The sequence below is a fragment of the Apis laboriosa genome, unplaced genomic scaffold, assembly GCF_014066325.1.
Source record: "Apis laboriosa isolate Shangri-la unplaced genomic scaffold, ASM1406632v1 scaffold34_cov151, whole genome shotgun sequence".
Lineage (NCBI taxonomy): Eukaryota > Metazoa > Arthropoda > Insecta > Hymenoptera > Apidae > Apis > Apis laboriosa.
This window is the reverse complement of record NW_025222928.1, coordinates 3243499-3269239: the sequence shown is the minus strand read 5'-3', so window position 1 is coordinate 3269239 and position 25741 is coordinate 3243499. Positions and strand designations below refer to the sequence as shown.

The 25741-nt window shown below is 23.9% G+C and overlaps 5 protein-coding genes and 1 long non-coding RNA gene across 15 annotated transcripts; 2 read left to right on the top strand and 4 right to left on the bottom strand.

The window, feature by feature from the left end:
• The first annotated feature begins 166 nt into the window (after positions 1–166).
• Positions 167–15980, top strand: LOC122714765 (E3 ubiquitin-protein ligase TRIP12). 6 transcript variants are annotated; one of them, XR_006346708.1, is made up of 26 exons: positions 1328–1671; positions 2703–3032; positions 3127–3435; positions 4434–4520; positions 6663–7011; positions 7089–7276; positions 7978–8151; positions 8288–8664; positions 8740–9024; positions 9102–9482; positions 9573–9745; positions 9837–10011; positions 10101–10329; positions 10423–10660; positions 10743–11148; positions 11237–11425; positions 11572–11757; positions 11827–12018; positions 12100–12305; positions 12380–12802; positions 12948–13200; positions 13274–13519; positions 13677–14006; positions 14161–14479; positions 14585–14834; positions 15749–15980. XR_006346708.1 is itself a non-coding variant. In XM_043936419.1 (25 exons), the coding sequence occupies exons 2-25, from the start codon at positions 2732–2734 to the stop codon at positions 14779–14781; spliced, it is 6213 nt and encodes a 2070-aa protein (XP_043792354.1). In that variant the 5' UTR covers positions 167–272; positions 2703–2731; the 3' UTR covers positions 14782–15470. The 6 variants fall into 6 exon arrangements, 4 of the variants coding, with proteins under 4 accessions (XP_043792354.1, XP_043792353.1, XP_043792356.1 ...); XR_006346707.1 differs by having other exon boundaries at positions 15631–15980; XM_043936419.1 differs by lacking the exons at positions 1328–1671; positions 15749–15980 and adding an exon at positions 167–272 and having other exon boundaries at positions 14585–15470.
• Positions 15981–16592: 612 nt separating this feature from the next.
• On the bottom strand, positions 16593–18296 carry LOC122715089 (transmembrane protein 256 homolog). Its single transcript, XM_043937013.1, has 4 exons — positions 18060–18296; positions 17233–17386; positions 16922–17040; positions 16593–16850 (listed from the first exon to the last, which is right to left on the bottom strand). Exons 1-4 carry the CDS (start codon positions 18144–18146, stop codon positions 16707–16709), a joined length of 504 nt encoding a protein of 167 aa, XP_043792948.1. The 5' UTR covers positions 18147–18296; the 3' UTR covers positions 16593–16706.
• A 624-nt stretch (positions 18297–18920) lies between these two features.
• Positions 18921–19571, bottom strand: LOC122715031. The gene is made up of 3 exons (XR_006346758.1): positions 19530–19571; positions 19152–19251; positions 18921–19080 (listed from the first exon to the last, which is right to left on the bottom strand). It is a non-coding gene; the product is annotated as an uncharacterized LOC122715031 (long non-coding RNA).
• A 1316-nt stretch (positions 19572–20887) lies between these two features.
• On the top strand, positions 20888–24254 carry LOC122714689 (probable tubulin polyglutamylase ttll-15). Of its 5 annotated transcripts, XM_043936267.1 has the most exons (6): positions 21000–21027; positions 21092–21788; positions 21849–22275; positions 22347–22551; positions 22691–22754; positions 24123–24240. In XM_043936267.1, the coding sequence occupies exons 1-6, from the start codon at positions 21013–21015 to the stop codon at positions 24137–24139; spliced, it is 1425 nt and encodes a 474-aa protein (XP_043792202.1). In that variant the 5' UTR covers positions 21000–21012; the 3' UTR covers positions 24140–24240. The 5 variants fall into 5 exon arrangements, with proteins under 5 accessions (XP_043792203.1, XP_043792202.1, XP_043792200.1 ...); XM_043936268.1 differs by having other exon boundaries at positions 20888–21027; positions 21249–22275; XM_043936265.1 differs by having other exon boundaries at positions 21092–22275.
• On the bottom strand, positions 23236–23969 carry LOC122714691 (tRNA-specific adenosine deaminase 2). The gene has a single exon (XM_043936270.1). The coding sequence runs from the start codon at positions 23784–23786 to the stop codon at positions 23274–23276; it is 513 nt and encodes a 170-aa protein (XP_043792205.1). The 5' UTR covers positions 23787–23969; the 3' UTR covers positions 23236–23273.
• LOC122714690 (single-strand selective monofunctional uracil DNA glycosylase) lies at positions 23977–25330 on the bottom strand. The gene is made up of 3 exons (XM_043936269.1): positions 24430–25330; positions 24220–24369; positions 23977–24153 (listed from the first exon to the last, which is right to left on the bottom strand). The coding sequence occupies exons 1-3, from the start codon at positions 25036–25038 to the stop codon at positions 24043–24045; spliced, it is 870 nt and encodes a 289-aa protein (XP_043792204.1). The 5' UTR covers positions 25039–25330; the 3' UTR covers positions 23977–24042.
• Between the last annotated feature and the right edge of the window lie 411 nt (positions 25331–25741).

Here is a 25741-nt window from a genome sequence, read left to right as displayed (position 1 = left end):
AAAAAAACAAATAATATAAATTAACCAATCACTATTTAAAAGACATACCACAGCGAGATATCATCTGTGGTTATACTATGACTACATAACGAAACACACGTGCTTCACTTGAATCAACCATACAACCTGCATCATGTATAATCCTCGGTCGAGATATCGTAGCAGACGACGCTCGAATCGACTTGACAGCACAGTCTGTATTTTCACGTGTCCTCTTGTACATCGCATTGCGTAACTGGAGTCCGACTTCCAGGGAGGAGCTCCCTTTTTCGGTAAGTAATTATTTTAGGTAAAATTAAAGACCAAGGAATATTTAATAATTATATTATCTTTAACAATGTCAAAGATTTGTTCATTTTATTTTAGTATACCTTATTTATTACAAACAGGTTTGACGTAATTCGCGAAATATTTTAACTTATCGGCCAATTGGATACTACCGAACGAGGTTTTCAACCAATCATAACGATGTGTACATACTTGTCAGGATTAAACAATAGAACTAGAACTCATTTATTATAACATTGTGAAATTTATATATTTTCGTAGAAAATTTAAAAATGATAAAATAACAATTCTATAATTGTTTAAATTTTAAATTCATGATTAATTTCAAAAATATATTTTAATTATCAATTAATTCATCATCAATTAAGTCTTGTATATCATTAAAGTTTATTTTAACTAAGATAGATTATAGATATATTAATAATTTTTATAACAAATAAAATTTTTATTTAATTTATTACATATTTAAATTAATATTAATATATATTAATTTTGCATTTGATTTGCAATGCTAATATTGTTTTATTACTGTTTTATTATTATTTGCGCTTAATTTATGATAACCTCATCATATTAATCAATGCTTAAAGTTTTTTTATTATATGTCATTCATTAATATTAAATTAGAAATTATACATTAAAATTATATTTCACTATTTGATTAAAAACTAAATAGTTCTCAATAACTTTTTACTTATAATTTATAATTTCATTATGCATACTTAAAAAATATAAAAAGAAAAATTGTTTTGATGCATTACAATAATATTACATATCATGCATAATTATATGATAAAGTATGTGTATATATATATATATGTATGTATATATATATATATATATATATATATATATATACTTATAAATATATTTTTTAACCTAGGAATAACCTATTATATATTTGAATTCGTCACTGATATTCGATCATTTGTTTGCGGCTAATTTTACATCATAGATGAAGAGAAAGTAAAAGTTGGTGTTTGAAAAAACTGCAGCAAGATGGCTATTCGCGCCGGTTTTACGTCTGCTGTTCCGTTATGAATTACGATTTCACTCCACGCGGGCACCGTGTTTTCGAACGCACCTCCGTTGACTTCGTGTGTGACGTTTCCTGATGGGGGCGGAGCGTCCTCCAGCTTCCCAATTCTAACCAACCCGATCTCGATAGCCGTCGCATTCCGCTGAGTTGCTTCAGTGTGCCTCGGTAGTGCATTCGGTGCGTTTTTTGGTGTGTGCTTGTGCACATAGCCACTCACTAACGTACGTGCTTGCACGAGAATCCATTTCTCTGTCGTACGTAATAAGGAACATTGTACTTATAAAAATCATCGACAAGAAGACATTTTCCTCGCAATGCCCTGGGCATGTTTTTCCGACATTCAGGTAATCTTATTTATAATTTGGAAATTTTTTTTTATTTTTTCTTCTTGATGTAAACCTGTACATTTAAGTAGAGTTCTCTTTTTCGAGGACCTCAACCTGAGGTCATACAGTAACGAGAGTAGAGAAACGAAAGAGAGAAAGAGATGAAGAAAGAACTCGTCCTCCATTACTTGTTCGCAAGCAAATGGTGGCTTGCTCACTTACGAGTCTTTGTTATAATTATTTATATCTTTCATTGAATTTCTTACAGTATACTGAATTTACTCATGGCTTTGTTATAATCATGTAATTCTAGTATTCTTAAAAGATATTCTATAATGTCAATGGTACAATTTTGCATTGCCTATATTATAAACGGGTACCAGTTGTAGTGTTTGTTATGATTCTTGGGTTTGTTACTATCTCTTTCATCGTGGAGGAAAACATTAATTGCGCATTTCTTTTATATTATTTAATTACACTGCTTTTATCCAAATGGAGATTGATTTATTGTGATAAATGATTTTTGCTTAATCTACTTTGTTAGAATTTTATGCATATATATTTTTGCTTTTAACATATTATTTATAAATAGGTATATACATTTCTCTCTTATATTTTTAAATAATAATATACTTCTTTTTAATTTAAATATATGTTTTTATATATATTTATATAATGAACATATTTATTTGTTATTTTATTAATCTCAAATATACAAATTTAATCGAAGTTAGATAAATATAATAATTATAAAATTTTCATAAAAAATTTGATTTGATTTTAGTTTTTAAAATATTGTATTTCATGTTATTATACAATTATAAATTTTATTAAAATTAAAATTTTTTTCCAACTTCAATTTTTATTGTATTTTAACTTTCATTTATAGATAATAATTTTTAACATTATATAATAAATATATTGTCAAAAGTTTTTTGAATTATTTTGAATTTTATTAAAATGTATATTTAAATTTTTATAAAAAATTTTGCAAGATTTTTTTTATTTCAATTTAAATAATTATAAAAAATATTTTTTTTTTGTTACAGACAGAATAGTGGCATGAGTCGATTAATCTATGGCAGATCAACAAGATCAGTTGTCATCAGGGGGGTCTGTAGAGACGGCCAGTGCTTCAGCAGACACCTCTAAAGTTAGAGGGAAGAGCTCTAGCAGTGGTAGTAGTGGTTATAGAAAACGACAAAGCACTGGTTCTATTCCTATTACAGTAGAAGAAAAGAGACGTAGACAAACTATTGGTGATCCACAATCGTCTGAAGTTTTTGATAATACTTCTTGTAAACATTCAAGCGATTCAATACAAAGCGAATCAAGAAGTGAATGTAAAAGTCATGGCAGTGGCTTAGAATCATATTTAGGTAATTATATTTCTTAAATAAATTGAATATAATTCTTGTTTTATTTTTTCTTTTATTTTAAAGTTTTAATTATAAATTATATTATTTTTTATAGATAATAATTGGAGATCACAACATAAGATTCAACAATCAAATTATAATATTAGTGGAAATAGTACAAGACAACGTAGTACTGCAAGAACAAGTCTACCAGAGTTAAACTTAACAGCTGTTGATTGTGTTGCATCAAGAACACGTTCTCGTACACCACAAAATCCACAAGCCATAACACAGGGACATAATAGTTACAATTTATCACTATCCAGTGGTTATAATAATAAAGAGGATTTGTCATATAACAATTTGGTACCAACATCAACTACTACACCAGTTACTAGTCATCCATCTACATCAAGAGGAAGAGGTTAGTGTATTTATTTGTTTCAAATAAAAAGTGTTGGTTGCAATGAGATGTGATGTGTGATTTGAGTGAACACATAATACAAATTAAATCTTAAATATATTTTAATTTTTACTTTTTATTTTAAAAATTGTGACAAATATAAACTATTATAACAATAGTAATAATAAATAATTAAATAATTAATTAATAATAATATATTTTACACAGTTATAATTAATTAATATACCATTTTAAAAATAAGCTTTTTTCATTTAAAGAAAAATTAATTATTTTTAATCTTAAAAATTTTATTATTTATAAAAAATGAATTTATGATTTTTATAATATAACATAATTAGTTAACATTATTTTTTAATCTATTAATTTATTAGTAATCGAACTTCATTATTTATAATGTTTTATAATTTGCTATAAATATAATAAATATCAGTTACTTAATGAAATATTTAAATTGAGAAATATTTTTTAAAGATTTTAGTCTATTAAAAAAAATATAAATATATTTTTGTTTATTATTAATATATTATTAATAATTTTTATTTTATTTAATGTACATTCTTTAAATAATTTTTATTAACATATTAAAAAATAATTAAAATTTTTTATAAAAATTAAAAATATCTTTTAAAATAAATAAAAATAAAAAATTTTTTAAATAAATATTTTAGTTCTATAAAATTAAATAGAAATTTTTATAAGTAAATATATTCATATAAATAGAATAATGATAATACCTTTAATATGCAAAAATAAAAATATTAATAGTGATATCTACAAAATGTATGTAGTACAATAATAATACCAAATAAATTTAGTACCATGATCAATTAAAAAATCTTTATTCATATATTAAAATAATGTGTTTTGCAACCTTCATTTAATGAAGTAGTAGGCTAAAGTATAGGGTAGTAAAATTAGGATTTGATTCACAAGTATCTTAAAATTAAAGAAAGAAAGTATTACCAAAATAAGAGTCATAGATCAGACTGTATCATTAGGCCTGAGGATGAGCGAATGTCTGGAAGGATTTGTGTCTGCTGTCAAAGCACTTTTTCCAATATCAACACAAACGTATCATCAAGAAGGTAAGCCTAAGGAGTACACATTTCGTACTATATTTTCTTACCCTTATTTTCTCTTACAAGTTCATGAGTAGATGTCTTTAAATGAATACAAATCACTATAAATCTGCTCTCTAAATGATTTTCCATACCCATATGCAAGTATATCATACTTAATATCAGATCAAATTATTTGTGTCAAATTTGATTTATGCATGACAGTATTCTCCAGACATATACAATAAATATGATGTAATTTATATAACATGTTTATGCTATTTAAAATTCTATGTGGTAAAATATATCTGTGTGTGAGAAATTTATATATATATAAATTATTCTATATAATAATTATATTATTATATATTATTATATATAATAATTATTATATTTAAATTTATATATATATAAATTTAAATTCATTTATTCTGTTATTTCATCATTTGTTCAAATTATTTCAAATTATATTTTGATATAAAAATATTTCATGAGATATGAAAATAAATTAAAAATCAATTTAACAATTAATTAGAGTATTATAAAATATAGATATAGATTTAATTATTTATAAATATAAGAAATAAATTTAATATGTGTTCATTATAATATTTATTATATACAAAATAGAGTTTTAATTTTTTATTTAAATCTGAATTTCTTGCATTTAAAAGAATTTTCCAAAATTAAAATACAACATTTAAGTATTAAATAATATTTATAAACATAATGATATAATTGTATATATATAATTCATTTAAATCTTATATGTGGCAAAGTTTATTTAAATTTTATATATAATTAATAATTATGATCAATAATATGTTTCAATTTTTATAGATTTATGAATATTATTTGAATGATCTAAATTTTTACTAAAATAAGTATTATTTTCAGTTTTGAAAATTTCTAAATATGTTAAATTTATATATCCAAATGTGCAATAATCTGAAATATTTTCATTTACTTTAATGGGATGGATAGTATCAAATTAATAAGGTAAATATAGTTTACTTGTGATAATGTTGAGCAAAATATATATATATATATTCTATATATGCACTTTAAAAAAAAATATATATAAATACATTTGTGTACTCTGCAAAAGAGAGAGATATATAAAATTTTATATGCAAGTATGGAAATATATAATGCAATTAAACATTAATATTATTTCTAATGCTATAATTATATTTTGCAAATAAATAATATCATAATATTGCAAATATTGTTTTTAATATTATTAAATTTTAATTTTAAATTTTAATCATTTAATATATTTTATAAACTGGAAAATTTTTGTAATTATTAAAACATAAAAATAAATTTGTATATAAATTATATGTTTATAACAATTATTTATTTTATGTAACAATTATTTTAAATCATTTTTTCATTTTTATTTCTTATTTCTTATAATAATAATATATTTAATTATCAATAATAATAATATATTTTATTATCATATATGTATATAAACATCAGTTCAATTTTCTAATTATATTTATAAATATAATATTATTATCAATTTGCAATACCACATATCTTTTTAATGAAAAATATATTAATTTTTTAATTTAAATTTAAGAATGGATAAAAGCATGTCATTCAACACAATTATTTTTATTTAAGTTTAGCATAGGAATATGTTTATTAGAAACACATATAATATGAATATATATGCAATTAATATAGATATATGTAAAAAAAGAATACATGCTTAAAATATTTTATTCCATTAAGGACAATATATATATATAATACTATTTAAGTTATAATATATTTATTATCAATTTTTAACTAATGAAGATGTTTGATATCTTTAATTATGCACAAAATAATTATATTTAAAAAATTTGTTTTATATATACTAAATCATTATCCATATATGTTAACATTTCTCTCTTTCTTATTATCTAATATAGTTATAATAATAATTTTCAATAATAATCAAATTTTAGATCATTTAAAAGTCAATATTGAATTCTTCGTATATAAATCATAATCATAACAACAACAACAACAACAACAATAATAATAACAATAATAATAATAATAATAATAATAACAATAATAAAAATAATAATAAAATAATAATAATAATAATAACAACAACAATAACAATAATGGTAGTATTAATAATAATAATAATATATTTTAATATTTTAGGGTCAAAATCTCACGGTGGTGCAACCTGCGCAAGTAGCAGTGCGAGTAGTCAAGTTTTAAGTGTGAAGTCCAGCATCAGAGTGGGTAACGCAGCCAGTAATTCTGTGGAGAGTGGTGGGGGGGCATTGGCACATGACGGGGCAGGCACTAGTGGCATCACTACAGCCACTGCCAATCCACCTGTGTCTGCCGCCGCCACTGCCAACCCTACACACCCTCATCCAACGCACAAACATATATTACGTTCTCGCACAAAATTATCCAGTGACTATAAAGAACTATCAAGTGTTAACAAAACTTCAGGAAAGCATCATAAGAAAGATACTACAGGAACTTGTTCAAGCTCTAGGTAATGAATTTAAAAATGATAATCAGTTATATATTCTGAAAATCATGTTTTATACTTATAATATCCTATTTAAATAGACATCGTTCTTCGTCACGTGCAAGAAAGGCAGTGATAGAAGGAAGTTCTGGAGGAAGTGTAATGTCAGGTACTGAATCTATAACTAATAGTACCACTCCAACAACTGTTTCATCTACAGTTTCTAGTAATCAATTAGTATCTACAACAGGAGAAGACGAATTAGCATCTACAGCTACATCTGCCACTGGTAATTTCACATATATATTCAATTTTTCTAATAAGCAACTGATTTTTGACTCAAAAAAAAAAATAATTCATTATCTCTTTTTCTTTATTTAAAATTGCTCGCAAAATTAAAAAGAAAAACGAATGAGAGATTCATAAAAAGAAGAAAAGTCATAAATTTTTATATCCGGAATCGTTTAATGACATGTTATTCTATTCTTTTCTCGAGAATAATATTTCTGCTATTATTTTAAATTTTTTGATAATTTGACAAAACCAAGCCAAGTAATATATTTAATCTTACTGCACCGGCATTTTTCTACCGAATAATTTAGTAATCAGTACTGATTAATATTATACAAATAATTGATTGATTTGCCAATATTTGATATTATATTGTGATTCTTATATCATTGGTATTTATCGTATTTAATAATTTAATGACAACTGAAATCTAATTGTTGTCAATCATATGATAATTGCAACATAATTTCTTTTGATTTACCGACATCAATGGTAAATATAATGGGATAATTCATTCACATTCAATCGGGAATTAATCAAATTCATTTATATATAAATATTTTCATTTAATTTAATTCTTATAAATTTTCATTTAATTTCATTTTTTATCTTGAATTATTTATCAAATGATTTATATATAATGATTTATATATAAATAATAAAATTAAAGTATTTTATCAATATCATTTTTTAATTAAGCAAGTGGAGGACCATCTGGAATGTCTGGTACTACTGGAGACAGTGAAAGTGATGATGGAGAAGTTGGGAGATTGCAAGCATTACTTGAAGCTAGAGGTTTACCTCCTCATGTATTTGGCGCATTAGCACCACGAATGCAACATTTATTAAATAGAAGCATGGGTGCAAGTTCTGGTATTTTTTTATCTTTTATTTTTTAAAAATTTTACTATTTTTTTTATAATTCATTTTTTAATTTTACTTAAAAATCTTTTTTTAAATAAATTTAAAAAAATTTTGAATTATTTAGAAAATAATTTTATAATTTCAGCTGCCAAAGCTCAACAGTTATTAGCTGGTTTACAAGCTGTTGATGATGAGGGGGAACAATTACAAGCTGTTATAGGAATGGGTGAAATTCTTGTTATGGGAAATGAAGATACATTAGCTGGTTTTCCTGTAAAACAAGTTGTTGCAGCATTAATAAATTTACTCGGAATAGAACATAATTTTGTAATAATGACACACGCATGTCGTGCTCTTACTTACATGATGGAAGCTTTACCTCGATCATCGACAGTAGTAGTTGATGCTGTTCCAGTGTTCTTACAAAAATTAGAATCTATTGAATGTATGGATGTAGCAGAACAATGTTTAACAGCATTAGCTATGCTTTCCCGGAGACATAGTAAAACCATTTTACATGAAGTATGTATTTATTAATAAACATCATGTAATGATTTAAAATGAATATTTCGTATACATTAATTTATTCATTTCTAGGGAGGAGTATCAGCTTGTTTAAAATTTGTCGATTTTTTTAATATCACAGCACAACGGGCTGCATTAACAATTACAGCAAACTGTTGTCAAAATCTTCATCCTGATGATTTTCACTTAGTAGCTGACAGTTTACCTTTATTGACGAGTAGACTGACAAATCAAGATAAGAAAAGTGTTGAATGTGTTTGCCAAGCATTTAGTCGTTTAGTTGATAGTTTTCAACACGATCCGGTAACTTTGCATAAAATTATTAATGCAGAACTTCTTCAGAATTTACAACAATTGGTAAGAAAAATATTTTTTTTCTATTTTAATAATATAATTTTTTATTAATTTAATTGCTAAAGATATATTTATTTTAGCTTATGATTACCCCACCTGTTAATAGCATTAGTAATTTCATAACAGTGTTGCGAATGCTCTCTGTGATATCAAATCGCTGTCCTGATTTGGCACAGCTGCTTTTACAACAAAATATAGCTTTTACACTAAGTTATCTTTTAACTGGATCACTAGAAGTTAAAACAGAAGATGTAGAATTAGTACCGCGATCTCCACAAGAATGGTTTGAAATCACTTGTTTAATTGAAGAACTTATGCCTCCATTACCAACAGATGGCATATTTAGTGTAAATAGTTTACTTGAAAGGACCAGTAATCAGCAAGAAAATGTTCATTGGGAATGGCGTGATGAAAGACATTGTTGCCATCCATTTAGTACTATTGATTCTAGAATCATTGAGGTATTAATAATCATTATAAATGATATATATTATGTACTATATAAATATTATAAAAAATAGAAAATAGTAAAATAAAAATAATTTTTTCAGATGGCATTTCAAAATGGTGAGGATGAGATCTGTCTTTCTTCTTTAGGTCGAACTTATACAATAGATTTAACTGTGATGAAACAAATCAATGAAGATATTGGATTAGCAAGAAGCATTTTTCGTAGAGTAAATGCACATCCTACAGAAGGAAAAAGTCCTACATGTTCATCTAAGTAAATATCGAAGTTAATTTTTAAAATAAACTCATCATTAACTATATAAATTATAAAATGTTAATATAATTTCTATTATAAATTTTTCTAGTATGGATGTTGTACCTCCAGTAATTGAAACAAATGAATGGTTAGTATCGTTTATTCGAACTCTATTCTCTGTGTTATATGAAGTCTACAGCAGTTCTGCTGGTCCTGCTGTAAAATGTAAATGTCTTCGAGCTCTTTTACGTATGGTTTATTATGCCTCAACTGATTTACTTAAGGTATGCAAATAAAGTAAATGAGAATATATATTTTTATCTATGAAATTAATTGTAATTATTTAAAGCTTTGTTTGTTATTATTAAAATAGGATGTTTTAAAAAATCAAGTGGTATCATCACATATAGCGGGTATGTTGGCATCCCAAGATTTACGAATTGTTATTGGAGCTCTGCAAATGGCAAGCATATTAATGAAAAGATTACCACAAGTATTTGGAGTTCATTTTCATCGTGAGGGCGTTTTGCATCAAATACGTCAACTAGCTGATCCTGAAGTACCTCTTGGTGTTTCACCACCCAAGTGTCCTTCTAGTACTGGTAATTTATTTAATTTATTATGTATATTTACATGTATATTTACATATATATTAAATTTTTTAAATATTATAAAATATCCTTTATTTTTTTTAGGTACATCATTACCAAGCCCACAACCAGGTCCATCTAATACATCGCTTTGTTCCACCACGATGTTTTCGTCTAATGCTACATCTCCAATTGCCTCTCCATCAACGAATGGTAACATATTATTTGGTACAATTGCAACATGTCAGTTGAAATCAAATCTTTCTGCATCAATGGAAACACATACTAGAAATGAATTAAATTCTACTGTAGATGATGTAACTACACCACAAAGTGCTCATTTGTAAGTATAATCCAAAATACTATGGAAAATTATATTAAAAATATATATTATAATATATTATTTACATTAAATATTTTGTTAGGAGAATTGGAGATGTTTTGAAAAGAAAACGACAAAATAAAAAAGGTCGATTTTCTAGACTAGGCAGTACTACACCTCAACAAACTCAACAACCTGAATCTCTATTTACTGGTTTCGCTCCTAAAAATAATCGTTTCTTAGGAAATCTTAATCCTGCTAGATGGGGTCGAAAATCATCATCTTCAAATTCTGCTAACGATAAAAGAGATACGAGTTCATCAACAAGTTTGTCAAAACCGCCTAGTAATTCAAGTCTAACAGGAGGAAATAGAGATAAAGCTAAAGCATGGGTACGTGAACAGGCTGCTCAATTTTTAGCACGCTATCAGGATGATGCTCCATGCACGCATCCTGCAATGACAGTTCTTTCCAGGCTTACTGCTGCCATACAACGATTACAATCTAATGTAAATATATTTCAATATAAATTTAATATTTAATATTTTTATTAAATATTAATATTTAATATTTAATAATTGAATAATATATTTTTAGGAATTGGATGAAATGTTATCGGCACTTACCGAATTAAGAGATATAGTACTTGAAAGTGATATATCTCCATTTGAAATGAATTATAGCGGTCTTATCAAAGCTCTGCTCAACTACCTCACTACTATAGATGCTCCTGGTAATCGTTACGATCGCCTTCGCATGTTCTGGAAATTGTTTGCAGAATCAACTGTAAGTAAAATGAATAAATGTAATAGCATGATTTAATGGAGATTTTTTTTTAAGAATATGCTCTCTATATTATATATATATGTATATATATATATATATATCTGTGTGTATGTGTGTGTGTGTGTGTATGTGTATTCAATTTTTAGATGCATCAGGATAACAATATTACTGATCTTAATCCTGGAGCATTTGGTGCTCTAGTAGCAAAATTAAACAGTTGTGTTGCACAGTTGGAACAATTTCCTGTAAAAGTACACGATTTACCGGCAGGATCTGGTGCTGGTCGTGGAGGCACTAGTGCTCTTAAATTTTTCAATACACATCAACTCAAGGTACAATTTAATTAAATAATAAATAATAATAATAGTAATAATGTAATTCAATTTTTTATGATTTTATAGTGTAATCTTCAACGACATCCAGATTGTAATAATTTAAAACAATGGAAAGGGGGTACTGTTAAAATAGATCCTCTTGCATTAGTGCAAGCAATTGAACGTTATTTAATGGTTCGTGGGTATGGTAGAATACGAGAAGCAGAATCTATGGTTAGTGACGATGATAATAGTGAAGATGATATAGATGATACATTGGTAATATTCATATATATGTGTGTGTATATATATATGTGTCTAATTTTTTTTCTATTAAGTAAATATTAATAATATTTATAGGCAGCAGTAGTTATAAGTCAAGGGTCAGCAAAACATAAACTTCAATTTTTAATTGGAGATGAAGTACTGCCTTTTAATATGACTGTTTATCAAGCTGTAAGACAATTTGGTTGTACTGGAATGGATCATTCAGAAGCAGAAGCTGATGGTGAACCACCACTTGGTCATGATGCCGTATGGGTACAAACTCACACAATTTATTACAGGTATTTTTTATTTTCTCTTCTTTTTAAGAAAAATATGAAAATTAAGTAATAAAAAATAATTTGTATACATTTAGACCTGTACCAGAAGAAGAAACTATAACATCACCAAAACCAGGATCAAGTTCACAAAGTAGTAGCCGTAAAGGCAAAGGAAAAAGTACAAAGATCAGTTCAAAACGAAAAGAAGATAGTTTGTGGCTTGAAGGAACAGTTCCTCCGCAACGTTGTCCACTTGATCCTTATCTGTCACCTACCTTGCCATCTTCAGTTACTATTACTGATGCCTCATTGGATGGTTTATGTTTATTACGTCTTTTACATGCTTTAAATCGTCATTGGGGTGTCTTATTTCCTCATTTGAAAGGTTTAAGTTTACTTTCTCCACAAGATTTTATTAATAATAAAATAGCCGCAAAAGCAAGTCGGCAGCTACAAGATCCTTTAGTGATCATGACTGGAAACTTACCTCTATGGTTACAACAAATTGCTACAGTATGGTAAATATTATGAAAATTGTAATAAATTATTAATATAAATTTTGTTAAATTATATTTTTTAATTATTTTTTTATAATATTTTAATAATATTTTAATAATTTTAATAATTTTAATAATTTTAATAATATTTTTTAATTATTTACAGTCCATTCTTATTTCCATTTGAAACGAGACAATTATTACTCTATGCAACATCGTTTGATAGAGATAGAGCTTTACAACGTCTCTTAGATTCCGCTCCAGAATTATCGGGATCGGATAGTCAAGAACGCGTTACTCCACGTTTAGAACGAAGAAAAAGAACCATTTCCAGAACGGATATTCTCAAACAAGCAGAATTAGTTATACAAGATTTAGCATCTAGCAAAGCCTTACTTGAAGTGCAATATGTTAATGAGGTCTATTTTTTGCTCTTTGCGATATAATTTATTTTTTATTTTTGCAGTAAATCTTATAAATATTATTTTGTAGGTTGGTACTGGTTTAGGTCCAACATTGGAATTTTATGCTCTAGTCTCTCAGGAATTACAGCGTGCTGATCTTGATCTTTGGCATGGTAGTTCAAGTCCTACTGAGGCAGGATATGTTAATGCTCCTCAAGGACTTTTTCCAATGCCAATTTCATGGAGTACTAAAGTATCCCATCTTGCAAAACTTAAAACAAAATTTAAGTTTCTTGGAAAGTTTATGGCGAAAGCGATATATGATTCTAGAATGGTATAATTTTTTATTTTGTTGATTAATTCAAAGAAATAATAAAAAGATTTCAAATTTATAATTATAATTTTTATATAATTTATATAAATATATAATTATTTATATAAATATTTTATATAATTTATATAAATAATATTAAATTTATATTTTTTTACAGTTGGATTTACCATTCAGTTTAACTTTTTATCGTTGGTTATTGGGAGAAGAACATATGCTAACATTAGCTGATTTAGCACATGTTTGTCCTGATGTACATCGAACTCTTACTAGATTACAACAAGTTATTAGACAAAAGGAAACAATCGAGAAAGATCAAATATTAAGACCACATGAAAAAGCACAACTAATAGAGTCACTAAATTTAGATGGATGTCTAATTTCCGATCTTGGCCTTGTTTTCGAATTACCGGGTTATGAAAATATCGAATTAAGGAAAGGCGGAAGTGAAATACCTGTTACTACTTATAACCTAGATCAATACATCAAGGTATTGTAATAATAAATTCATGAATTTTTTTGTATAATTAGTTTAACTATTTAAAGTTTTTCTCTCTATTATATGGTATTATTTTTTGCTTATAATATTATATGTATCACCAATAATTTAAAAAATATATAACTATTTATAATTCATTTTTTAGTTGGTTGTACATTGGTTCTTATATGAAGGTGTCTTCAGACAAATGGAAGCATTTAGGGAAGGATTTGAATCTGTTTTCCCACCATCACAATTAAGATTATTCTTTCCTGAAGAACTGGAAGCTGTGTTCTGTGGACATGCACAATCAGGTGGACAATGGGATGTGAAAACACTTTCGGAATGCTGTAGGACTGATCATGGTTATACACCAGATTCTCGTGCTATTCGTTTTCTATTTGAAGTTATGTCAAAATATAATAGTGAAGAACAAAGGCAGTTCGTTCAGTTTGTTACAGGTTCACCTCGATTACCAGTTGGAGGTAAATTTTTAATTTTAAATTTCAAATAAATTATATAACTACTATATAATATTAATATATTCATAAAATTTAAAAAAAAAATAAAAATAAAATTTTATTTTTCAGGTTTCAAGAGTTTAACACCGCCGTTAACAATAGTGCGTAAAACGTTCGATCCATCTATGAAAACAGACGATTTCTTACCATCCGTAATGACTTGTGTTAATTACTTAAAACTGCCTGATTATACAACATTAGAAATAATGCGGGAAAAGTTGCGAATAGCTGCACAAGAAGGACAACATTCGTTCCACCTTTCCTAGAAACGGATGGAAAACCGGCGCGCCATTTGCTCTTTTGCTATCGTATTGTCCAGGTTGAAAAAATTCTTCAAACACCATTTAAAATATTTAAAAAAGTAACTGCGCGCGTGTTTTCTTCAACTCTCAGTAATCGTATATTTGCACTTTATATGAGCTTTTTCGAAAATATCTTTTTCTTGATTTTAGTGAGAATTCATTTAAATAAATTTTAATTTGATGTTTATCTTTTTACTTATAAATATGGATTGTGATATATTTTCTCAAAAAAGTGCAAAAATGACATTAGCTCTACTATGAGTTTCCTCTTGTGGTATTATGAACCAGGTAGAATGGGAGCAGCCTTGTTCTAGGAAACTTATCTTTGATGTGTTACAATAATTAATAAAAGTTGTAAATATAGTTTAATATGCGCAAGTCTATATAAATACTTTATATAATAGTAACAAAAAAAAATGATATTGCTACGAAACTCTATACTAATTAAATATAATTTAGTCTGAGAGGATGTTTATTAGACATAAGTAAATTTTATATCAGTGGTGCATTTAGCATCGCCATAAATCGCCAATTTCATGCCTCACTGCAGATTGTAATGAAATCACAAGTCAAAATGAAAAAAGAAAAAAAATTCACGCTAATAACGTAGCTCATGTTTCATCATCATAAAAATATAATAACTGCGAATATAATTGCGTGTTTACGATTATCGTTTTAATTTCTTAATCGATCTCTTTTGTTCGCTGCTTAGTTCTCAGTATGCGAGCACTGCGCGAATTAACGTGCAAAACTCTTATATTTAAGTTTATTCAATGTATCACTAATTAAACTTATTTGATATTTTTATTCTAGGTAAGATAGTCCAATTAATACTTTACTTAGCTGTATAAGAAAGCAGCCAACATCATCAGGTCAAGTCATCATAATGATACATGAATCGAAGAAAATTCTTATATCCACTTATTTACAGGCAAAGTATCTATTTATGAAACATGTACGACAACTGTATAATACGAAATAGAATGGATATAAAAATCAGCGAAGCTGGTGTATCAAATGGATTATACAAGGTACATTACTTTCTTATATTTCTGTAGAAATGTGATTCTATACAAAAATTATGAAAATATGAATTGATCACAAATAGAAAAAAAAATAATTGACTATTTGTTTTACATTTATATTGTGTATTATTACTTGAAATGATCAATATATACATACATCACTTTTGATTTTTATTTTTATATATATGGAACTTAATTGATAAATTAGCAATTAAATTAATTGGTATTAAATCATTATTTCTCGTTTTAATTTTTAAAATAAAATTAATAAGATTACTTCAAAACTTTGTTCCATCCTTGAAATATTTTTTTTAGCATTATACAAAATTTCTTTTCTGACAATCTACGATATTCTTATACTTCATAATTTTTATGTATTTTATGATAAAACATAAAACATGTTGTATTTTTGCATTACATTTCTAATAACGAATAACAATAATGAATAGTTGATAATATATACATAATGTAGAAAAAAAATCATTCTACACTATGAAATATGCAATTAGAAATACAATATAATGTATAATAGTTTAGGATTATTTAAACTTATATCAGTAATATTACAAATTTATGTTTACATCAATTCATTAGTATAAATGAGTTTTACTTTTATTTAGATCATATTATATTTCTTTAGCAGTTTTCAATAAATGAAAATACAAATGTTGCCTGCCAACAAAATATTTTTTCTAATCACTATTTCATAAATAGTTTCATAACATTTTCATAATGATAAAAATATTAATAATAGATAGTTTATTTTAAATTTAAAGATAACATTAATTATCATTTTTTACATTTACATATAATAATTTTTTTCATTTACTTTTCATTTTTTCACACATATTGTTTTGTAAAATTTTAAATACACATACATAACCATCCTATTATAAAACACATTCCACCTACTTTTGTTATTATATCATGTTGTTTCTTACCCGTAAATGCGTAATAATAACAAGTTCCACAGCACAATATTATTCCAGAAACCAGGAATGTTGTAGACTAAATAATGAAATAGTAATTAATATATTCTTCCAATTTATGTATTGATATTTTATCAAAGTTAAACATACCAACAAAGGTCTTTTGCATAGAGGTAATCCTAACATTGCTAATGTATGAATAAAATGAAAATAACTTGCAGTTTCAAATACTTTTTTGAGGTGTACTTCATCATATTTTGGATATTGTTCTAAAATATAATAAATAAAAATTTTTTTTTATAAATAATATATTAAAAGATTGCATAAAATTTATTTTTGTTAAAAAATATTTAACAAAAAATATTAGTAAAAAATTTATACTAAATTACAGTATTATATAATTAAAATTCTTTCTAAACAAAATTGCATTTAAAAGAGCACAACAATAATTTTAATCTTACTATAAAAACCATATCCATTAAGAATTACAGCTGCTGCACCACTAAAAGCGGCAAGTCTAATATATGGTCCTGTATCTGCAGCTAATTTCCATAGCGGTATTGGTGATGGTATTTTTATTTCATTTTTTGATTTTAATCCCAAATATTTGGGTGCCTAAAGACAATTTCTGATATAATATTTATTTTATAATATTTGTATATAAATTATTGTTAAAACTATTTGTTATAAATCAATAATTATAAAGGTAAGTTTATATAAAAAATATATAAAATATTAAATAATATATGTATATATATATATATATATACATATATAAAATAATAGTTCAAGTTGTAATTATAAGTAATAGATTCTATTAGGTACAAATTGTATTTTAACTTGCTAAAAAGATCCTAAAAATAATAATAAATATATTATTTATAATATTTATAATTATGATATTGCATATTTAATATTACTTAAAAGATTTTTTATAAAAATAAAGATAATAGATAAACTTCATAATTCTTAATTTCTGTTATAAATATTAAATAATTTTAAAAAATATGATTATTTTTACAATTAATGATTCAATTTAATGATTATAAGGATGTAGAATAAATATTTAATATTATATTAATTTTATTTTCCGAAAATATTTATAATTCGATGTCATTATTAATTTAACATCATATCAATAAACAATTATAATACAGTTTTATAATAAATTAGTTGTAATAAATTAATTTCATAATATTTATACAAGATCATTTAAATATATTTTAAATATAATAAAAGTAGAAATCATTTTTTTTTTATTAAATTTTTTAATAAATTTGCAACTTACTGCTTCAAAAGTTCGCCAGACGTATGATGCAGAATCTCCAAGTAGATTTGTATAATGTAGAGGATTTATAAATACCATATTTTGCATTTAAGAAATATATGCAAATATACAAATATTATTTTTTATTTAAGATATATATTTATAAATAACTCGTATATTGTACTGTCTACGTATATACATTTAAAACATATTTATTTGATATTATTGTGAAAAACAAGATTGCCAGATGTAGAAAAATATAATCATCTAGGGAATGAATCGTATTGAATCATTGATAATATAGTAAAAATGATTTTGGGCCAATAAACAAGATAATTTATTCATAGTTTGTAAGTAATATAACTCGATATAATTTTTATCTAATAATTGTTCAGTATATTTATTTCAACTTGTTTAAATTTAATAATTCACTGATGGTATATACTCTAACATTCTATGATTGGTTAATGTTTTTTTTTAATAACTCGTTAATAAAACCGAAGTAAAAATTTTTGTAAAAAAAAATGGCTTGAAATTACTTAAAAAATTACTAGTTGAGTCTTATCTATTGATTTTTGTAAATCTATAACATTCTATATAGTCCATATAAATATAAACAAAATTATCTTAAAATAGATTTTTTTATGTAAGATTGTATATATCTATAAATTTAAACAACGCATTAATTTTTTGAAAAATATAATTTTCAAATCTAAGATAATTTCAAATCTAAGGTAATTTTAACTTAATTTAATTAAAAAATTACTTAATACTAATATATATTTTTAATATATATTTTTTATACTAATGTTTTTACTGTATATTATAAAAACATATATTTATAAAAATACACGAAAATTAATAAAATCAATGATACTGATATTTCATAAAATAATTATTTTTATTATTATAATTATATAGAATACAACATAATTTAATTTTTCAAAATAATGTTGTCAATAAAAATTGAATTTCATCAATTAATGTGTTATATGGGATTCACATTTGAATGAATTTAGGAATTGTTGCAATATTAATCCAACTGTAAAAGAAAACTGAAAATAAATATATAAAGATATATATATTTTAAATTTAAAAGATCAAATTTTATACCTTTTTAAAACCAATATCAGCAGCATATTCTCTAAAGCATTGTCGACAAATATTTAAACCATATTTGCGAATTAATCCATGTCTATTTGCGCAAGCACGACTATAAAATAACAATATGATTAATTGTAACATTAAGGTTATCTTATCATCATTAAAAATATTAAAAAATACAAAAAAGTTTTTTTTAAAATATCATTTTATAATTAATAATAAATAATAATAATATAGCAATTAATATTTTAAAACAATTTTTGTTGGATAAAATATACGATGATATAAAAAAAACATTGACACGCGGTCAAATATATTTTATATAATTTTTTGATACAAATTTATTTATTTGAAGTATAATATAATAAAAAATAGTAATATATTTACCAAGACCTAGATCCTTGTCCATATTTTCGCGGATGTGAATACCAAATATTTTGAAATCCCATTTCTTTTTTATTGAAATAATAACTGCACCGATTCAAGAATCTAAAAGATCGAAAACAATGTTAGTCACAGATAAAATATAAACTAGATGTGATATGCAATGCTTTTTAATGTTAAATTCACTTGTTAATGCCTTAATATTTTTGTATCACATGTGATACGTTATCAATTCAATATAAAAAGATTTATTAATTAAAATTAAAAACCAATTTTATTATAAAAACTATAAATATGATATAAATTAAACCTATAATATGCTAATAAAAAATAAAATATAGAAATTTATATTTTTCGATTTGATCATCTTTGTGTATATATAATATAGATGACTATAAAACATTGATTGCTACGATAATTGAACATTTTTTCTGATTTTATTAAATCCTAAGCATATGAATAAATTTTTATTTTTAAAACTTACAATTAACAATAATAAATGATAAATGTTTTAAATACTATAGCAAAAAATTATAGTTTGATATATCCTCTACAATTTAAAGTGATAAATGAAAGAATTATATTCAATTCAATTATAAAAGTTAATTAATTTTAAAAATAATTTCTTGACATTTTTTTATAAATATTACTATGCATTATATATTGTATTCATAAATTTTTTAATTATTATATATTATATATTCCTAATACAGATTCATGTATTATGTATATGAGTTGAATTATTCATGAATTAAAAATTATGCACATATTTTATATTATAACTTAATAAAAATAAATTTGTAAAATTTTTTTATGAAAATGGATTTATTAAATTTACTTATTGCCCAAAATTTGATTTTATTTTAGGAAAATATATAATGAGAATAATATTAAAATAGTAAGGAAAAAACTCTGTAAAGGAGCCCTAATGCTTCTAAGTATGGATATAAAAATGCATTGAATAAAAAATATTATCTATTCTTATCTGTGTATTAATTTGTAATACATTATTCATGACAATAATGTTCTATATATTTTCCACCAATTTTTAAATATATATGTCGTTAAAATGTATATTTATTTTACATGCGTATTATTATATATACATATATATTAAAATTGTATAAAAAATATAATTTAATAATATAATATAAATAGTAAATATATAATAATAGATATTATAATAAATCAAATAAATTTTATTACTAAAAATAATTTTGCATATTTTATTTCATTAAAGTTATTTTAAAGAAAAGTAAATAGAATATTTGAAAAACAGAATATAATATAGGCGATTTATTGTATAGAAACTAATTCTTAAATGTATATTCTCATTTAGAAGTGAATAATGTAGAGAAATTTATAACGGTACTTTAAATGACTAAAATTTAATGGTTTGATCACAAATACATTGTGTTTATATATACATATTTATAATTCCATAAATATATATAATTTTATTAAGATTAGATTTTTACATTTAATCATGTTGAATAAACAGGTTTGTAAATCTTTTTAAGTCATATTATTTTCATTATTTAAATTAATAATTAAATTGTTTTTAGAATGTTCATTCTACAATTTATACTCAAATGATTAGTTTAAAAATGAAAACATTTTTAAAAATTTTTTTATATTCTATAATGGGTCCAATAATTTTATATTATTTATTTTTTTCTTTTTTATACTACCATGAAAATTTAACAAAAATGCAAATAAAAGTATTAGAAATGAAAGAAAGAAATCCATTGTATCGAATATATACAAGAAGTAATAATATTGAACATTTAAAACATGTATTTATCGTATTAGAACGTTTGGGTTTTAAACAAACTCATGATGAATATAATTGGGATTTACTGTGGGCACATGATTACCCATTTAGAACTTTAAATTTTAGTATGAACAAATTGAAATCTCATCAACGAATCAATCATTTTCCTGGTTGTGGATACATTACAAATAAAGTAGATTTATCAACATCAGAAAGTCGCTATATCTTACCAGCATTTAAAATACCAGAACAATATGAAGAATTTCTTTTATATTCTAATCAACATTCCGAGAAAATATTTGTACAAAAATCGAATAATCATCGGGGTATTAGTATAAAAAATACAAGTGAAATAAGTGTTACAGAAATTGGATCTTTTATGCAAGAATTTATACAGCGACCATTTCTTATAGATGGATATAAATTTGATATTGGAATATATGTCGTAATTACATCTGTGAATCCTCTTAGAGTATATGCATATAAAGGTGATGTTCTTTTTAGATTTTGTCCCATAAAATATTATCCATTCAATTCTGAAATTTTAGACAAATACATAGTTGGTGATGATTACTTGCCAATTTGGAATGTTCCATCTTTGAAACATTATTATACTAAATTAAAATTTTCAATGAAAAATTCATTCGACGCATATGTACGTTCGCATGGAAAATATCCAGAAAAAATTTGGAATGATATATATGAAGCAATCAAAGAAATTATTTTGTTAAAAGAGAGTTATATTATAAAAGCTATAAAACGTTTTGGAAATGAAAGAAATTTTTTCGAATTAATTAGAATTGATTTTGCTCTTGATGAAGATTTAAATGTATATATCATGGAGGCAAATATGTCTCCAAATTTATCCTCAGCACATTATCCAGCAAATCAATTACTTTATGAACAAATTATATTCAATTTATTTTCATTAGTCGGTATAGGACAAAGAATCAGAAAAGATTCTTTAAAAATAAGGTCTCATAAATTTATAATTAAATTAAAAATTTTTTAAGGTATATTATTAAAAAATTTTTAATATATTTTAGAAATAAAATGGAAAAACAAATGGAAATAGCTGACAAGAATATAATGGTTTTACCAGAATTATGTATAGAATGTAATGATTGTTTTCGTGTAGAATGTCAATTGTGTAATCCATGTTTTACACCAGAAATTAAAATGATTTTCTCACAAAGTTATTTAGAACATCAGAATAAAATGGATTTTCAAAGAATTTTTCCACCTCCTATAGTAAGATTCTTTAAAATAAATTTTATTTTCATTAAAAATTATATATATATATAATTTATAATATATATATATAATTTTATATATATATAATTTGTAATATATATATAATATATTATTTATTTATTATTTTTTATTTTAGACAAAAAATATGGTATTAAAAGATTATACATTAAAAAATCAATTACTTGTTAGATGGTATCAAGGTAAATGTGAATTAGATCTTTCATGGTGTTCATAAATATATTTTTTAAGAATTTTATAAATTATTACATTTTTATATAAATAATGTTTATATGTATTGGCAGTATACAATCAATTCTGATTTAGAATTAACATGTTATTTATTATTTATATATTTCATTATCCAAATTAAAATAAAATTAAAATTTATTTCTTAATAATAAATTGAAGAATAAGAGAAAAACGAGAAATGACCAATTTCATAATTTTTTGTTTATCAAAATTAAAATTAACAATTATTATTTTATTCATTTTTTTTACGATTAAATTTAAATTTAATTAAAATGTATACTTTATTTTGTGAATAATATAAAATATATATTTTATATATATATATAATTATATAATTTAATATATATATTAAATTCATTATTTTTTTATTAGTTAACTAAAATATCTTTTTCAATAAAAATATTTTATAATATTTTTTGTTTTTCCTCTTTACTCTTCAATTATAATCATAAAAATTATTAAATCTTTGTTTAATTTTGTAGTATTTTTTTATGATTTTTTTTTACTTTTGATTCAGGTACATTTGGATTTGTGCCTTTATAAAATTCTTTTAATAAAGTCATTGCTTCATGACTTTTAATACCTCCCATTATTGCTGTTCTTGAATTATAAAGTTTTGGTATTTCAAAAACACTAATGCATCCCCCAAAACGATCATTTCCACAACCATATATAATGTTACATACTTGTAGCTGACATAATGCAGATGTACACATTATACAAGGTTCTACTGTAACAATAACATTAATATTATAAAAAATATTTTTATAGCTCAAATTTTTTGTTTTACAGAATTCTAAAACTTGATCTATACAATTTATTTCTGCATGTCGAGTTGCATTATGAGTTTCATTAACTGTATTGTTACCTGTAGCAATAACTTTATTATTATATATAAATAAACAACCAACTGGAACTTCACCAGCTTGTAATGAATCATTTGCTTTTTGCAAAGCAATATTCATCCAACTTAAAAAATCCATTATGTTTTTTTTTGAATTATAATAACATAAACTTTATACATTTTTATAGAAATATTACCAAACACATTCACATGTGATAATATAAATTATTACAAATTTTTAAAACAATCACATAAATTTTACATAGTAAATTAGTATAATTTGTACTGAATAACTAATACTTGTATAATACTGATAAACAAACAAAAAATTTTCTATATTTTTTTATTTTTATTCTTCTTATTAAATATTCTTAAACTTCTAATGTAAAATGAATCTAAGATACAAAATATTGAAGTAATCCAAATTCACTTAATTTTTTGGTAGCTTTTTCACTCCAATTTTTATTATTTACAGCACGTGGACTTGGATGAGGTAAACATAATACCTAAAAACATAAAAATATGAAAAATATATGTTTCAAATCTATTTTAATTCGAATTTTCATAATCACCTTAATAGGTAATTTTGATGATTGAATTACAAATTGTGCTCGCTTTTCTGCATATCCACCAATACCAATTACAATTTCAGCTTTTATGATTTTAATTATATCTAATAAAGCCTTGTCACAACTAGAATGTAATATTTGTATCTCTGATCCCTAAAAATATATCATTTTTATATAAATGTAATTATATTTAAAAAAAAAAATAAATACTGCCTTTATCTCGGCTGGTGTAATATTGCAGCCATTTTTTTTCATTAAAGCAATAGGACAATAATTATGTATATATGCTTGTTGAAAGAATTTTTCTGGACTTCCACACAATTTTTGGAAAAGGCCCCATAATCTTTTCCCACTGATCTCACTGCGATTGCATTGAAATCCTGTTACTTTTCTATTTGGTTGTTCTTTGACTGGTTTTCCCACAGGACCACAAATTTTTAACCAATCTCGAACCATGCTTATCTCACCAAATGGCACACCAGTTTGAGACATACCCCAAGGACCGGGATTCATTCCAAGAAATAATATCTTTTTGACAGTATTACAATATTTTTGTACATACATAGTATGTATATTAAACGCATATTCAAGTGGACTATAAACATATTCTATTGGCGAATGGAATGTAATTTTTCCTAATTCTATGATTAAATCACGTTCTACTGATAGTACTTGTTCAGATATATTTCCAAGTGATGCGTCATTGAGAATTTTATTATCCTCTGCTTCAGAATTATTTTCATTTGATAATTTAATTCTTTTAAAATTAACATCTATCGAGTCACTATCACGTCTTGTTTTGGTTTTTCTTGAATTCGACATTATTTGACGTTTATTTTAATTAGAAATATTTCGTTACAACACTTTTAGAAATTGTACTTGATTATAATTGAACACTTTAGAATTGAACTTTTAGAACTTTTGAAAATTATTGATAAAGAAATAATAAAATACTATATTTTAAATTAAAAATTATATATAAAACTATATACAATTTTTTTAAATAATATTTTCTATTGATTACGATTAAAATCGAATTTAAATTCAGGTATATAAATTCAGATATGTTAAATTCAGGTAATAATACCAGTCTACATTTATCTTGAATGTTGTGTATATATATAATCATTTATCTATCAATAAATATAAGAAAATATAATAAAAAAAATAACAAAATATGTACTTTATTTAAAGAAAAAAGAATACTAACCTTTATTTTTCTTCCGTATATTTGTCTTTAATTTTAAAATAAATTTAATGAATAATTGTAATATTTGATTTTATATACTATATATATTTTCAAGTATTTTTAACCAATAGTAATAATTGAAATTTTAATATAACCAATCAGTAACTGAAGAATTATAAAGTTCCGAAAGAAAAAAATTGTATATATAATTATAAATATAGAATATTCAATATATAGTATTATTATTCAATAAATATGAATAATAATAAATAATATTTAAAATGATATATTAAAAAGTAATATAAATGTCATACATAATTATATACATAATTGATG